Source organism: Rutilus rutilus (genome assembly GCF_951802725.1).
Source record: "Rutilus rutilus genome assembly, chromosome: 5".
NCBI classification, from domain to species: domain Eukaryota; kingdom Metazoa; phylum Chordata; class Actinopteri; order Cypriniformes; family Leuciscidae; genus Rutilus; species Rutilus rutilus.
Genome location: NC_140213.1, coordinates 50,226,382 through 50,241,381, shown reverse-complemented (window position 1 = coordinate 50,241,381; position 15,000 = coordinate 50,226,382). Strand labels below are relative to the sequence as shown.

The window sequence follows — 15,000 nt, the reverse complement described above, 5'->3', positions numbered from 1 at the left end:
ATGTATCGTGGATAGTTAACCTAAAATAATAATTACTGTGTGAGAAAGTTTTCAGAGTTTTAGTGTCAGTACTACATTAAACTACTATATATAATGTTGAATATAGTGTATAATAATGCAATGGAGGAATATTTGTGTGTTCTGATAATGCCAAATGTCTAATATTACCAGTACAAATTGACTGGCATTATTTTAAATACATCTAGTCTGTAAAGATTGAAAGCATATTCGTCTAAAATAATAATTCTGTATTTTCAGCTTCAGAATCATGAATATTGTTATTCTGGTGTCTCTATTGTCCTGTGCATTGTGTTTCCAGCACCAAGTTCAAGCCTATTCATTTACACACACAATGTAAAACAAATTTAGCATTTTAATCAACAGTTAATTTTTTGTTCACCTTTTAACATGTCTTGGAGTATCGGCAATAATAGTGTATCGGGAGTTCAGTATCGCGATATGTATCGAATCGTGACGTGAAGGTATCGTTACACCCCTAGTGTGTTCTTATTATGGTCTCATATAAACAGTCTTTGAGTTTATTGAAAAGCGCTATATAAATTAAATGTATTATTATTATTATTATTATTATATGATTACTTGATACACAGACATAACTGATATTTCACTGCATCCACTAATAGTCAATGGCCAAAAACTAGTGTTGACACCATCAGTTAACGTTAACTAAATAGAACAACACCACATGAACTGCCGGGCTTTGTCCCTGTTACTAACGTTACAAATTTTACCTAACTTTACCGAGGCTAAAGAACCGTTAGCCTAAGCCGTTAACGTTGAATTAGCCTGCTTAACTTATATGCTAATCGCTAATGCTTCCAGCTCGAACACCTAGCTAGCCTTGCAGTTATCTTAACTCAGTAATTTGCCATCTAACTAAATGTTCACCGTGCTAATTAAAACACTCTTACCTCTGTAAAGCCGTCACAATGATTCATATGATCATCTGCTGTTCTTCTACAGCTCCTTGCCGTCAACTGGGAAATACTGGGAAATACACATATGGAAATACAGCCAGACGGAGGTACCGTGACCTAAGCCTAGAACGCCCTCTGCTGACGTTTTTTTGTAGGCTACACGGACACATGCTTTTCTTACATTCAAAACTACCAAAATGTGAAACACTTCAATAATTAATGAACCAGTCTGCACACTCCACTATAGGCTAACTTAAAATCAGAATCAGAAATACTTTATTGATCTTTATTGATGCTATTGATAACCCGGGGGACAATTCTTGTGTCACAGTTGATGTGCACATTAAGACATTTAAAGGAATATAAATAATAATAGAAGTTATATTATTAATAAACAAGTATATACATGTAAAAAGTATAAATACAGGCTATAAAATATGAAGAAGAATTATAAAGGACTATGGATATGCAGCCTACAAGATTTACAAGATTTACAGTACTAGTAAATAAATAGAAGCAGAACTGCAGCAAACTATATTGCACACTGAATATTAAAACAGAGAATATTGCACAGAATGTGAAGTATTGCACTACAGGGTCCAGTTTAATTACAAAGGGTCCATGTGTCAGACACTTTACTATCTTGAGGCCACGAGATAGTATCTTGAGGCCACGAGTTACTATCTTGAGGCCACGAGTTACTATCTTGAGGCCAGGAGTTACTATCTTGAGGCCAGGAGTTACTATCTTGAGGCCATGAGATACTATCTTGAGGCCAGGAGTTACTATCTTGAGGCCACGAGTTACTATCTTGAGGCCAGGAGTTACTATCTTGAGGCCATGAGATACTATCTTGAGGCCACGAGTTACTATCTTGAGGCCACGAGTTAGTATCTTGAGGCCACGAGTTAGTATCTTGAGGCCACGAGTTAGTATCTTGAGGCCACGAGTTACTATCTTGAGGCCACGAGTTACTAACTTGAGGCCACGAGTTACTATCTTGAGGCCACGAGTTACTATCTTGAGGCCACGAGTTACTAACTTGAGGCCACGAGATAGTATCTTGAGGCCACGAGTTACTATCTTGAGGCCACAAGTTACTATCTTGAGGCCACGAGTTACTATCTTGAGGCCAGGAGTTACTATCTTGAGGCCATGAGATACTATCTTGAGGCCACGAGTTACTATCTTGAGGCCAGGAGTTACTATCTTGAGGCCATGAGATACTATCTTGAGGCCAGGAGTTACTATCTTGAGGCCATGAGATACTATCTTGAGGCCAGGAGTTACTATCTTGAGGCCACGAGTTACTATCTTGAGGCCATGAGATACTATCTTGAGGCCAGGAGTTACTATCTTGAGGCCATGAGATACTATCTTGAGGCCATGAGATACTATCTTGAGGCCACAAGTTACTATCTTGAGGCCACGAGTTACTATCTTGAGGCCAGGAGTTACTATCTTGAGGCCATGAGATACTATCTTGAGGCCAGGAGTTACTATCTTGAGGCCACGAGTTACTATCTTGAGGCCACGAGTTACTATCTTGAGGCCAGGAGTTACTATCTTGAGGCCATGAGATACTATCTTGAGGCCACGAGTTACTATCTTGAGGCCATGAGTTAGTATCTTGAGGCCACAAGTTACTAACTTAGTAAGGCCACGAGTTACTATCTTGAGGCCACGAGTTACTAACTTGAGGCCACGAGATAGTATCTTGAGGCCACGAGTTACTATCGAGTTACTATCTTGAGGCCACGAGTTACTATCTTGAGGCCACGAGTTACTATCTTGAGGCCACGAGTTACTATCTTGAGGCCACGAGTTACTAACTTGAGGCCACGAGTTACTATCTTGAGGCCACGAGATACTATCTTGAGGCCACGATTTACTATCTTGAGGCCACGAGTTACTATCTTGAGGCCACGAGATAGTATCTTGAGGCCACGAGTTACTATCTTGAGGCCACGAGTCACTATCTTGAGGCCACGAGTTACTATCTTGAGGCCACGAGTTACTATCTTGAGGCCACGAGTTACTAACTTGAGGCCACGAGATAGTATCTTGAGGCCACGAGTTACTATCTTGAGGCCACGAGTTACTATCTTGAGGCCACGAGTTACTATCTTGAGGCCACGAGTTACTATCTTGAGGCCACGAGTTACTATCTTGAGGCCACGAGTTACTAACTTGAGGCCACGAGTTACTATCTTGAGGCCACGAGATACTATCTTGAGGCCACGAGTTACTATCTTGAGGCCACGAGTTACTATCTTGAGGCCACGAGATAGTATCTTGAGGCCACGAGTTACTATCTTGAGGCCACGAGTTACTATCTTGAGGCCACGAGATACTATCTTGAGGCCACGAGATAGTTATAATTAATTTTTTTGACAAAGTGGGACTAGGGGGGCTCCGTAAATCTGCGAATATTTTCCCTTAAAGTCTCTCTGACGCTGGCCGAGCTTCAAGTCAGCGTTATTTACATATCTCTATATCTCTAATGTTTTAAAGCAGCTTCGCAGTAAAACAGGAAAATAACAGAATAAATGATGCAAACTTCATCAAATCGGAGTGTTGATGCAAAGCTCATCAGTTATATATGAAACCATCATATTTCAGCTAAAAGGATTATTTCACTTCAGAGTTTAAATCTCCTGATAGTGTACTCTCCTCCACGTCATCCAAGATGTTCATGTGTTTCTTTCTTCAGAGGAAAAGAAATGAAGGTTTTTGAGGAAAACACTCCAGGATGTTCCTCCATATAGTGACTTCAATGGGGTCCAACGGGTCGAAGGTCCAGATGTGAGTTTCAGTGCAGCTTCAAAGTCTCGACACGATCCAGCCGAGGAATAAGAGTCTTATCTAGACAGGCTAACCCAGGGGTGGGCAACTTCGGTCCTGGAGGGCCACTGTTCTACAGAGTTTAGCTCCAACCCTAAAAAAATCACCTGCCTGTAATTTTCTAGTAATCCTGAGGACCTTGATTAGCTTGTTCAGGTGTGTTTGATTAGGGTTGAAGCTAAACTCTGTAGGACAGTGGCCCTCCAGGACCGAAGTTGCCCATCCCTGGGCTAACCCTAACCCTAACAAACAGGTAATCCAGGGCAAACAACGGAACATGGAACAGGAACAAGCAACAGCTACAACGACCGACAAACAACAACTGAAGCACAGAGGTTTAAACACAGGCAAACAAGCTAGACAAGATAACAAGGGGGCGTGGCTAATCAGAAACACCTGGGGAGACTAATAAACAAGAAACTACAAAGGACTACAAAACATGGCACAGGAAATAACAAAAGTCCACACAAGACAAGGGGAACACAAGACAGGAATCATGACACTAGACAAACCAGCGGACATTTTATAAAGAAATAAACATTTATATACTTATAACCACAGATGCTGGTCTTGCACTCGCTGTGATGCGACACACATTACGTGATCAGGTTGAAAGGTCAAGCGTGACGTAGGAGGAAGAACAGACCCAGTGTTTACAAAGAGAACCTGCAAAGACTGAGTCAAACGCCATTTACAAAGAAAAATTATAAATAAAAGGTAAAACAACGATTTCAGACGAACCGAAACTCACATCTGGACCTTCGACCCGTTGGACCCCATTGAAGTCACTATATGGAGAAACATCCTGGAATGTTTTCCTCAAAAACCTTCATTTCTTTTCCACTGAAGAAAGAAAGACATGAACATCTTGGATGAGGTGGAGGAGAGTAAACTATCAGGAGATTTAAACTCTGAAGTGAACGACTCCTTTAAAGCATGGAGTCAGTGTTGCTGTGTGTCCAGGACAGACGGGGCTGCTGGTGTGTGAGATCACCGGACTCGCTCCGTTCGTGGGTTACGCGCAGAACCAGCAGCAAACGGAGAAGAAGCGTCTGCGGGACGTCCTGAAGAGCGGAGACCTGTACTTCAACAGCGGAGACCTGCTGAAGATCGACCACGACAACTTCATCTACTTCCAGGACCGAGTGGGAGACACATTCAGGTGTGTGTGTGTGTGTGTGTGTGTGTGTGTGTGTGTGTGTGTGTGTGTGTGTGTGTGTGTGTGTGTGTGTGTGTGTGTGTGTGTGTGTGATTTATGAGGACAGAAATGTGTATAATGACATGGGTGTTACACTGGTGTTACACTGGTGTTACACTGGCGTTACACTGGCATTACACTGGTGTTACACTGGTGTTACACTGGTGTTACACTGGCGTTACACTGGCATTACACTGGTGTTACACTGGTATTACACTGGTATTACAACTTGAACGTGATTCATGAGGACATTTCCTGAGTCCTCGTATTTCAAATGGCTTTAAAATCACTAAACAGTGTTTTATTAAAAATGTAAAAATGCATAAAGTTTTCTGTGATGGGCAGGTTTAGGGGTCGGGTTAGTGTGTGTGTGTGTGTGTGTGTGTGTGTGTGTGTGTGTGTGTGTGATGGGTAGGGTTAGTGTAAGAGGACAGAATATACAGATGGTGGACAACCAAAATGCCTATTACCGCCGCGCCAGCTGCCGCGGCGAAATCACCGCGGCGAAAATAAACCAGCCGCATTTCAAAGTCGTTCCCGAAATGACCGCCAGGTGGCGCAAAGGGACATTGTGCAAAACAGCAGCAATTTCCGCATTTTAAAATGTAAGTGGGTTAAATATAAAACCCTAAGCCTAATAGGCATATTTTTCATATATATAAATAGGCCTATTAGGCTACAACAGAATAGAACCAAATATAGAATAAATTTTAGAACTGAAAAAATAGAATCAAAAGTTAAAAATAGAGACGATATTAGGAGCAATGACGCGGAATATTTTTACTATTCTATTGAGGAATTAGATAAATGAAGAGCTCTCGTGAGCGATACAATTGCATAGTAATTTATAGTGATTTCAAAAGCAGTCCTTAAAAAAAATACATGGAGTAGTGTGGCATAATTTTTGAGAGATTACTCGGAACAAAAAAATGTCACAACGCGTTTTGAGATTGTTTTGAATTAAACATTGAAGTTTAAAATGTAGTGTTTTGGCACACCAGGCCGAGTGGCGTTACGCATTGTTCAAAAATCAGGTTTTATTCTGGCATGTTGAACTGGCGTTATATATATATATATATATATATATATATATATATATATATATATATATATTTTGATTTATTAGATTTAGATTTTAGATTTCGTTAGATTTATTTTTCTCATAACAGCTAAAATAACTAATATATGCCTTGTCTTAATATGACCTACTTAATATAGGCAATAGGCATATAATAGCCTATATAATAAATTAGCAAAACTTGGCCACTAAATATTTAATTTTCAATTATTTTAATTATCACAATTAAAGTTTTAATTTTATTAAATTGAACAAGCGCAACAATCAGCATTTAATCAAATATTCTAAAAGATGTATTATTAATAATAATGTTATTTCAACATAATATTTCGTTTTTTCGACATAATGTGTGCGTGCAACAAACAAGATGTGTAGCCTATTTGTAAATCCGGTGATGCGTGCATTGATTTTTATCAATAAACTAGTGTTTTCTGACAGTGTCGACTACAAAGATGAAGTTGACGATCGCCATATTTGTAGTGAACGCACCTAGAGAGAAATGCACATATAGACATAATCAGAGAGTAGCCTTTTTCTTTTCGTTTTGAATTATTTCGTTTGAAGACATTTCAAGCTTTGTGTATTTGATGTATTTATCATGTCTGTGTGAGGCATACGCTGAGTTTCGTTAAGTTAGGATGAGATGCGCTCCAGCTGACGTGCAACGCAAGTGACCGCGCCTCCATGATTAGAGTCTGTTATATTTGCTTCTCTTACTTATTTAAATACAGGCAATTGGTTGATGAAAAATTGATTAAAATTAAGATACAATTTATAGAAAACGAAATTCACTTTAAAGAAAGGTTTTCTACTAAACAAAACGTAATGAAGTGGTCAAAATCATGTCTGACCCACTCCATATCCATCTCTCGATATAATGCATCCTATCTTACTCGTGCTGTTCACTTTTCATATTCAACATAGATGGAAAAAAATAACATTATAATATTTTAACAAATATGATACTAAATGAGATTATTTAATGGCTACAACAGTATAGTAGGCCTATAGAATCTATTTGTACAAATTGCTGCACATTAATTTAATTAAATGAAACCTTGTAACGAATTCACATTGTAGGGTAGACTGTACAGTTGAGACACCTTAAATAACTTGCGTTCGCAGCAAGCACAAGTTGTGATTTTTGCTGTGCACTTGCATATTAGTGTCAGCTGGGAAGGAAATATAGAGACCAGACCTCTTGGAACTTTAACTGAATACATAGCGTTGGTAAAGCATACTGAAATTACATCCCTACAAATTTATTAGGCCCTACTGAAAATAAATGTATCGAATTTAAGAAAAGTAGCCTAAATGTTAAGACTGTAAGCCCTTTGCTTTTTTACGTAGCCTATAAAGGACTCTTATAGCCGACTTTGTGTTAATTTAATTTGTAGAGGATTTTTTTTAACTCAAACATTAACACTGAAATAAATGAAACTAAATTATTGTAAAAATTTTTGGCACACCACGACGAGTGGCGCTATGCATTGTTCTAAAGCCAGGTTTTATTCTGGCATGTTGAATTAGTGTTGGACAAACGCGGCGGCGCGTTCATTTGAATGAAGAGCGTTTGAGCGAACACACACTGGAACGTTAGGCCATGTCGCAACGAGTGAATCGTGGCCGAGTGGTTGAACTTACGTTACGATCATTTAGATGACACGGGTTCGAATCCCGAACTAACTTGGACTACTGATATTTTTATATTAGCCTATTAATGCATTAATGCGTTTAAACGACAAACAATAAAATCAGAACCAGTATTCTGTTGCGTTCATGGTTTCAGTGGCAGTAATGCATCCACGGCTTTTCAAAATGTCACAAAGCGTTTTGAGATTGTTTTGAATGAAATATTTAAGTTTATAATTAAGTGTTTTGGCACACCACAACAAGTGGCAAACTCTTTGTTTTGTTTTGCAAACTCAGCTAGCCTGTGGGGGGTTTGGAGAAGGCAATAGTTGCTTTATCGTGGGGGTGCAGGACAGAGGTGTTAATGTTCCGTCTTTCATATGGAGAGTGTCGGAGCCAGCCTGATGAGCAGGCAAAGGCTAAATTCTTTTAAGGATTAATCTCAAAATCTCCAAAAGTCCATAGCCTATGTACAGTAGGCCCTATATCTTATTAAATTGTAGTTTTATTGATTGTATTTAAAGGTTTTCCACACACAATTTCAATTTAGCAGATACAGAGCTCTTTAATTCGCGACCCACCTCGTTTTATTGTAAGGTGAATTCAGCAAGGCATGTTGTATCTTTGAAGGAACAAAAGCTATTTGTTACTGCCACTGAAACCATGAACGCAACAGAATACTGGTTCTGATTTTATTGTTTGTCGTTTAAACGCATTAATAGGCTAATATAAAAATATCAGTAGTCCAAGTTAGTTCGGGATTCGAACCCGTGTCATCTATATGATCGTAACGTAAGTTCAACCACTCGGCCACGATTCACTCGTTGCGACATGGCCTAACGTTCCAGTGTGTGTTCGCTCAAACGCTCTTCATTCAAATGAACGCGCCGCCGCGTTTGTCCAACACTAATTCAACATGCTAGAATAAAACCTGGCTTTAGAACAATGCATAGCGCCACTCGTCGTGGTGTGCCAAAAAAATTACAATAATTTAGTTTCATTTATTTCAGTGTTAATGTTTGAGTTAAAAAAAAATCCTCTACAAATTAAATTAACACATTTTTTTCGATTTTTTCTTTCGTGATTTGTGTGGATGACACACAGCGACATATACAGTATTATCAGCTGTATTATTAATGCTTAATTTCGAGAAAGACCCGCCGCGCGCAGTGAGGGAGACCAAACTTAGTAAAAAAATATCCAGCGCGAGAGAGGCAAAGAAAAACGCCTGTTCTTAATTTATGTTGCTTTGAACTTTTTTCGTTTTGTACCGTTTTAATTTTTTAATTTAGCTGCAATTTCTTTGACAATAGAAATTTAAAATGTTGCAAGAATAAGATTCTGTGTTTCTTATTTTGCATCACAAAGGGAATAAACTCTATCGATGCAACCCTGTTTAAATAAATAAACTGTCCCGACACTTTATTCATACCTTGAAATGTGCGATGGGTTTTCAAACTTAATTTATTTTCTTTTTCTTTTACATTTTCAGTTTATTTTTTTAATTGAAAGTAGGCTAATACTGTATTGAAAGTATTTTTCTGATTTTTTCGATCTGTTTTGAAAAATGTCTTCCGTTGCTATGGCCGGGTATCACTGTCAGTCATCTCAATCTCGTGAATGATTCACACACACAAAAAAAATAATTTAGCAGATTAAAGACGAGCTTCATCATCTTCATTTTCTGGTGCAATCGGCTGACAGTCTTCCTTCATCAGATGTGTCGTCTTTGCAGCGGCACAACTGGAATGTTGCAAATTTATGTTGTAATGTACAATTGATAATTAAACAAGACGATTGACTTTAATAAACAGATGCATTTTTACGCATCAAGAACGGAAAAACATAAACACTGCCAGCTACACTGAGATTCGATCTCAGATCGTTTGAAGCTCCGATAGGCTATTGTTAATGCATTGACCACAGAGCTATGGTCTGAATAGCCTAGGTCTACTACTGTTTGTTCGGTATTTGAACCGATTTGAATTCGGCCACGAATTTGTTTTGTTTTATTTTGTTTTAAATGTATTTTTACATATTTTGCTTTCGTTAATGTTAACCAATTTTGTTGTAGCATAATAGGCCTATATTTTTTCCCTAAAAGTTTGTTTTATTCTCTACTTTGTTTGTTTATATTTTTACATATTCAATCAGTCTCATTTTTGTTCAAATAATGATTTTTTTTTTTTTACAAGATCTTGCGCCATGTTTATTTATTTATTTTTTCAAAATTTTTTTTTTAAATAAACAGATAGGAAACTTACCTTTTAAAATGCCGCAGTTGCTGCTGTTTTGCCCTGTCACTTGCGGCACCCGGTATAGCCTAGTCATTTCGCGAACGACTTTGAAATTCGACTGGTTTATTTTTGCTGCGGCAGTAATAGGCATTGTGGTTGATTATTTATTAAATAATTCAATTGATAATCATAACAACATGTAAGCCTATTTAATTCTGAATATAACAAAGAATGCTTAAACCGACTAACATCGGTTAGTAACTGCAAGTCCTGAAAATGTTTTAATTTTATGTAAGTAAATGACAAGTAACCTATTGACATAGCCTTTCTAAATTATAGAAAAACTGGGCACACACTTTTAACGTGTCTACTTTGTTTAAATTTAATGAATTTGAATTCGTTTAACCACAATCAGGGCCGGCGATTGCTATAGGCGAACTAGGCGGTTGCCTAGGGCGACAAATGTGTTGGGGGCGCGCACGCACTCTAGTGTCGCCCTATCTACTTCCCATATTAATCATAAAATTAGAACGAAACGCGAAATAAAACATGTTTATTAAACATGATCAAAGGGCGCCCCTCAACCACACGTTTAATTACTTATTAGATTGAATTTATGATTTTTGTCGACCATTTCTGGATTGGCGGGGGGCGGGAGGGTTGCGTTACGTTACGTTAGGGAAGTGCTCAGCTGCTGGCGCGTTGATCGAAAATGAAGCGGTCTAAACCTCTGGTGCACAGGGACGAAAACGGAGAAAGGAAGAAGATAAAAAATAAAGCTCAGTATAGAGTAAGTCTTCTCATCTTAGCTATTAAGGTGTCCAATGAGATAAATTTACTTAGTATTGTAGCCTACATCACATATTGGACGTCTCATTGCTGTCACTAAGCTATAGTTTGCTAGCTAGTTACTTTGAAGGTGAATAGAAATGGCAGAAACAACTGTTAATATTTTATTATTTGAGATAGAACTAAAAGAACTTAAATATTTTAATTTTGTAGTGGTACATACATTATCCATAATAGCACATTTGTTTGTAGAAGGTATAGTTAAACCAGTTTAATGGTCATAATTTGCTTAAATTAATCCAATTTGGTAAATATCCTTGAACATTCTTTGTAGAATTTAAACAATTTACAGTTGATTCTTCAAGTCATAATTTGCTTGTTGAAGTGTTGGAGTGACTATTAGAGCATTTTTGTTTGTTCATCAATGAACATTCTTTGTAGCATTTTTGTATGTGCAATTTATTAGAGTGTATCATTTAAGTAATATTTTGCTTGTTGAAGTGTTGGAGTGACTACAGGTGAAACTCGAAAAATTAGAATATCGTGCAAAAGTTCATTTATTTCAATTATTCAACTTATAAGGTGAAACTAATATATTATATCTCTCATTACATGCAAAGTGAGATATTTCAAGACTTTGTTATGGCTTACAGCTTATGACATATCAATTCATATCAATTCTAATTTTCTGTGATTTTGATTTGGGGTTTTCATAAGCTGTAAGCCATAATCATCAAAATTATAACAAATAAAGGCTTGACACTTATCAATTTTCTTATTTTCTTATAAAGAGCGGGGGGGGGGGGCGCAAAAACTCAATCTTGCCTAGGGCAACCAAAGGGCTAGAGCCGGCCCTGACCACAATATTTATCTTGAATTTATCTGTGGCCTCTCAGCTCAGATTACTGCCGCGGCAGATTACGTCATAAAGAGAATAAACTGACACTTTTCAAAGTCTGTGATTACAGCGCCACTCAGCGGTAAAAGGCAGCAAATACACATCCCAATTTTGCCGCCGCGGGAACGGCGGCGGTAAAAGTCTCATTCTGGTTGTCCACCATCTGTACATCCATTATATTATCCATATATCCATTATGCCTATGGAATGTCCTCACAAGTGTAGCAAAACAAACCTGTGTGTGTGTGTGTGTGTGTGTGTGTGTGTGTGTGTGTGTGTGTGAGAGCAGGTGGAAGGGAGAGAACGTGGCCACCACTGAAGTCTCGGACATCATCGGCACGCTCCCGTTCATCCAGGAGGGAAACGTCTACGGAGTTTGTGTTCCAGGTCTGATGAAACCGTGATTTAGCAAAGGCTGCGATTACTTTCTGCTCAGTTTGTCAGTGGAGCGGCTGATCGATATAAATACTCCATCTGAACACCAGAGTCTCACACACACACACACACACCATATGTCCCTCTGAACACCAGAGTCTCTCACACACACACACACACACACACACACACACACACACACACACACACACACACACACACACACGCCATATATCCCTCTGAACACCAGAGTCTCTCACACACACACACACACACACACACACACACACACACGCCATATATCCCTCTGAACACCAGAGTCTCTCACACACACACACACACACACACACACACACACACACCATATATCCCTCTGAACACCAGAGTCTCTCACACACACACACACACACACACACACACACACACACACACACACACACACACATGCACGCACACCATATATCCCTCTGAACACCTGAGGGCGTCTCACACACACACACACACACACACACACACGCGCCATATATCCCCCTTTCAAAATCGCAATAAGTCACACTGGTTTAAGAGCGATTACATGGAAATTGCGATTAATCGTGCAGCCTTATTCTCCAGGTGTGACGCCGCTAATGTTGGTGTGTGTGTGTGTGTGAAGGTCACGAGGGTCGGATCGGGATGGCAGCGCTCAAACTGACGGAGGGAATGGAGTTTGATCGCGATGCGATGTTCACACACGTCTGCCGGTTCCTGCCCTCTTACGCTCGACCTCGTTTCATACGCATTCAGGTACAACTATAGCACTGCATTTCATTTAAGGGCTCCTATAATGCCCTTTCCACAAGAGGGAAAATAAGTCTCTGATGTCCCCAGAGTGTGTGTGTGAAGTTTTATTTCAAAACACCCCCCAGATATCTTTTATAGCATGTTAAAATTGTCACTTTTTGAGGGTGAGAAAAAACGTGCCGTTTTTGTGTGTGTCCCTTTAAATGCAAATGAGCTGCTGCTACCGGCACAGGGGGTGGAGCTTCAAGAGCTTACCTAACCAGAGTCAGACAAAGATGGAGAGACTCAAGAAGAAGTGACAACATGTAGAAGCAACAGGACGTTTGATTAATTTATGTAGCTGATGTGTAGTTATCCTCTAGTCATTGATTAGCATATCCTGTCTTGATAATCTATAAATCACGTTCAGGGGGCGGGGTTTATGTACATTCTAGGGTTTGTGATGTCACTAACCCGGGAGGAATGTGGTGTAGTCTCTACCAGCCGTTTGTTGTAGTTCTTAAAAAGCGATTTCTGTAAAAGCAAATATCTCCCTTTGCTCTGAACTTTGAGCGCTGTAACTTTGCAGATGTTGTTTATGATCAAACAGCAACATTACACACTAACTAAAGTTAGAGAAGTCAAATCATAATCAACCAGCCCTTTAACTCATTGGGTATTTGTGAATAAAGCGGTTGTTGTTTCCAGAGCTCGATGGACGTGACCGGCACCTTCAAGCAGCTGAAGCTCGGGCTGGTGGAGGCTGGCTTCAATCCCAGCACGACCTTGGACTCCATGTTCTTCATGTGTGAGCGAGAGAGGTCGTACGTCACGCTGAGCCCGGACATCTACCAGCAGATCATATCTCACCGCATCAAACTCTGATCTCAGATCATATCTCACCGCATCAAACTCTGATCTCAGATCATATCTCACCGCATCAAACTCTGATCTCTGACTGAGATTGTTTGGATCAACATTCTAACATCCCAGCAAGCAATAGCCACATTTCCCATTTACCCATTTAGCATTTACTCGTCTCACTTGCACAAAAAAGATTCAGTATTCCTCAAAATAAAAAAAATAAAAAAAGTCAAATGCAAAATCAGAACCTCCAATAACTAAATATGTTAAATAAAACAAATATTTTTTGTGCATTTAATCTCACTTTAATGACCATTGTACTTGCTTCTGACCTTCGATTATTCAGTTAAACCATAAGCAAAATGACTATAGATTCATTTATTTTTTTATTGGTAAAAGTCGGCCTAAATGTGTTAAACGTTTCTCTCCTGCATCCTATTCCTCCGTTATCCAGAATAACGCGTGAATCTGCATTTCCTTCAGCCTGAGGATTATTATTTCATTTTTGGTGTGAAAGTGGTTCTGAAACGTAACGCATTACTTTTCTAAAACAGTAACTAAGTAACGCAAGTAGTTACTTTTTAAGAGAGTAACACAATATTGTAATGCATTACTTTTCAAAGTAACTTTGCCCAACACTGTTGGTTACATGTCATTTTTGCTAAATTAACTTGCAACACATGATATTCCATCATGTAAGCTAAACAGTGATTACAAGGTGTTTGGTTTCATTTCTTTGGTTAGACGTCTATAAATTTTCACTGATAGCCCAAACCTTCGCTGTATTTGGACGACTATTAGACGTCTTTTTAAACGCAAGATTGCTTGCTGGGATTGTATTGAAGAACTGATGAGACGCCGACCGACACCGATGAGAAACATGAATATGATTACAGACTTCTTAAAGGGACAGTGTGTAGGAATTTCTCCCATCTAGTGGTGAAATTGTATTTTGCATTCAAACGAATACTGCTCTCCAGCGCCTCGCTTTTTCAAATGCGCGTTGCAACTACGGTAGCCGTTACGTACCATAAAGCTATGACAGGATGTCTTTTAATAGCACTTCATGGAGTTATACTGTCTGTCAATATAATAAAGTACACAACCAAGCAATGAAAAAAAGCTTGTAATTAAGACCGTAACATTGACTTACCTGTCGAGAAGAAAGCAGGCGACTTCAGCGTCCCTTTTGAAAGCTTTCTCCTGCATTAGCTCTTTCCACCTGGAAAAAGCTATCCCGACATTAGCCCTTGTTTTTTGTAATCTCCAGTCAAGTTTCGTTTTTTACGATCTACTTTGGACTTTTTCGACGACGAGGACTCCTTATCCTGTGACTAACCGTACAGTGCAGCCTTTTAAACTTGCCGCGGCCGTGACAAGCGCCTCTC

The 15,000-nt window shown here is 39.1% G+C and overlaps 1 protein-coding gene across 1 annotated transcript in view; it reads left to right on the top strand.

Annotated features, from left to right (window-relative positions):
- LOC311290689 (long-chain fatty acid transport protein 2) overlaps window positions 1–13,871 on the top strand; it is a 26,230-nt gene extending 12,359 nt beyond the window's left edge. Inside the window, exons 7-10 of the mRNA XM_084409346.1 lie at window positions 4,746–4,944; window positions 11,904–12,001; window positions 12,642–12,772; window positions 13,457–13,871. Coding sequence (XP_084265472.1) covers window positions 4,746–4,944; window positions 11,904–12,001; window positions 12,642–12,772; window positions 13,457–13,633 — 605 coding nt within the window. The 3' untranslated portion in view covers window positions 13,634–13,871. The remainder of the gene's footprint in view (window positions 1–4,745; window positions 4,945–11,903; window positions 12,002–12,641; window positions 12,773–13,456) is intronic.
- The last annotated feature ends 1,129 nt before the right edge of the window (window positions 13,872–15,000 follow it).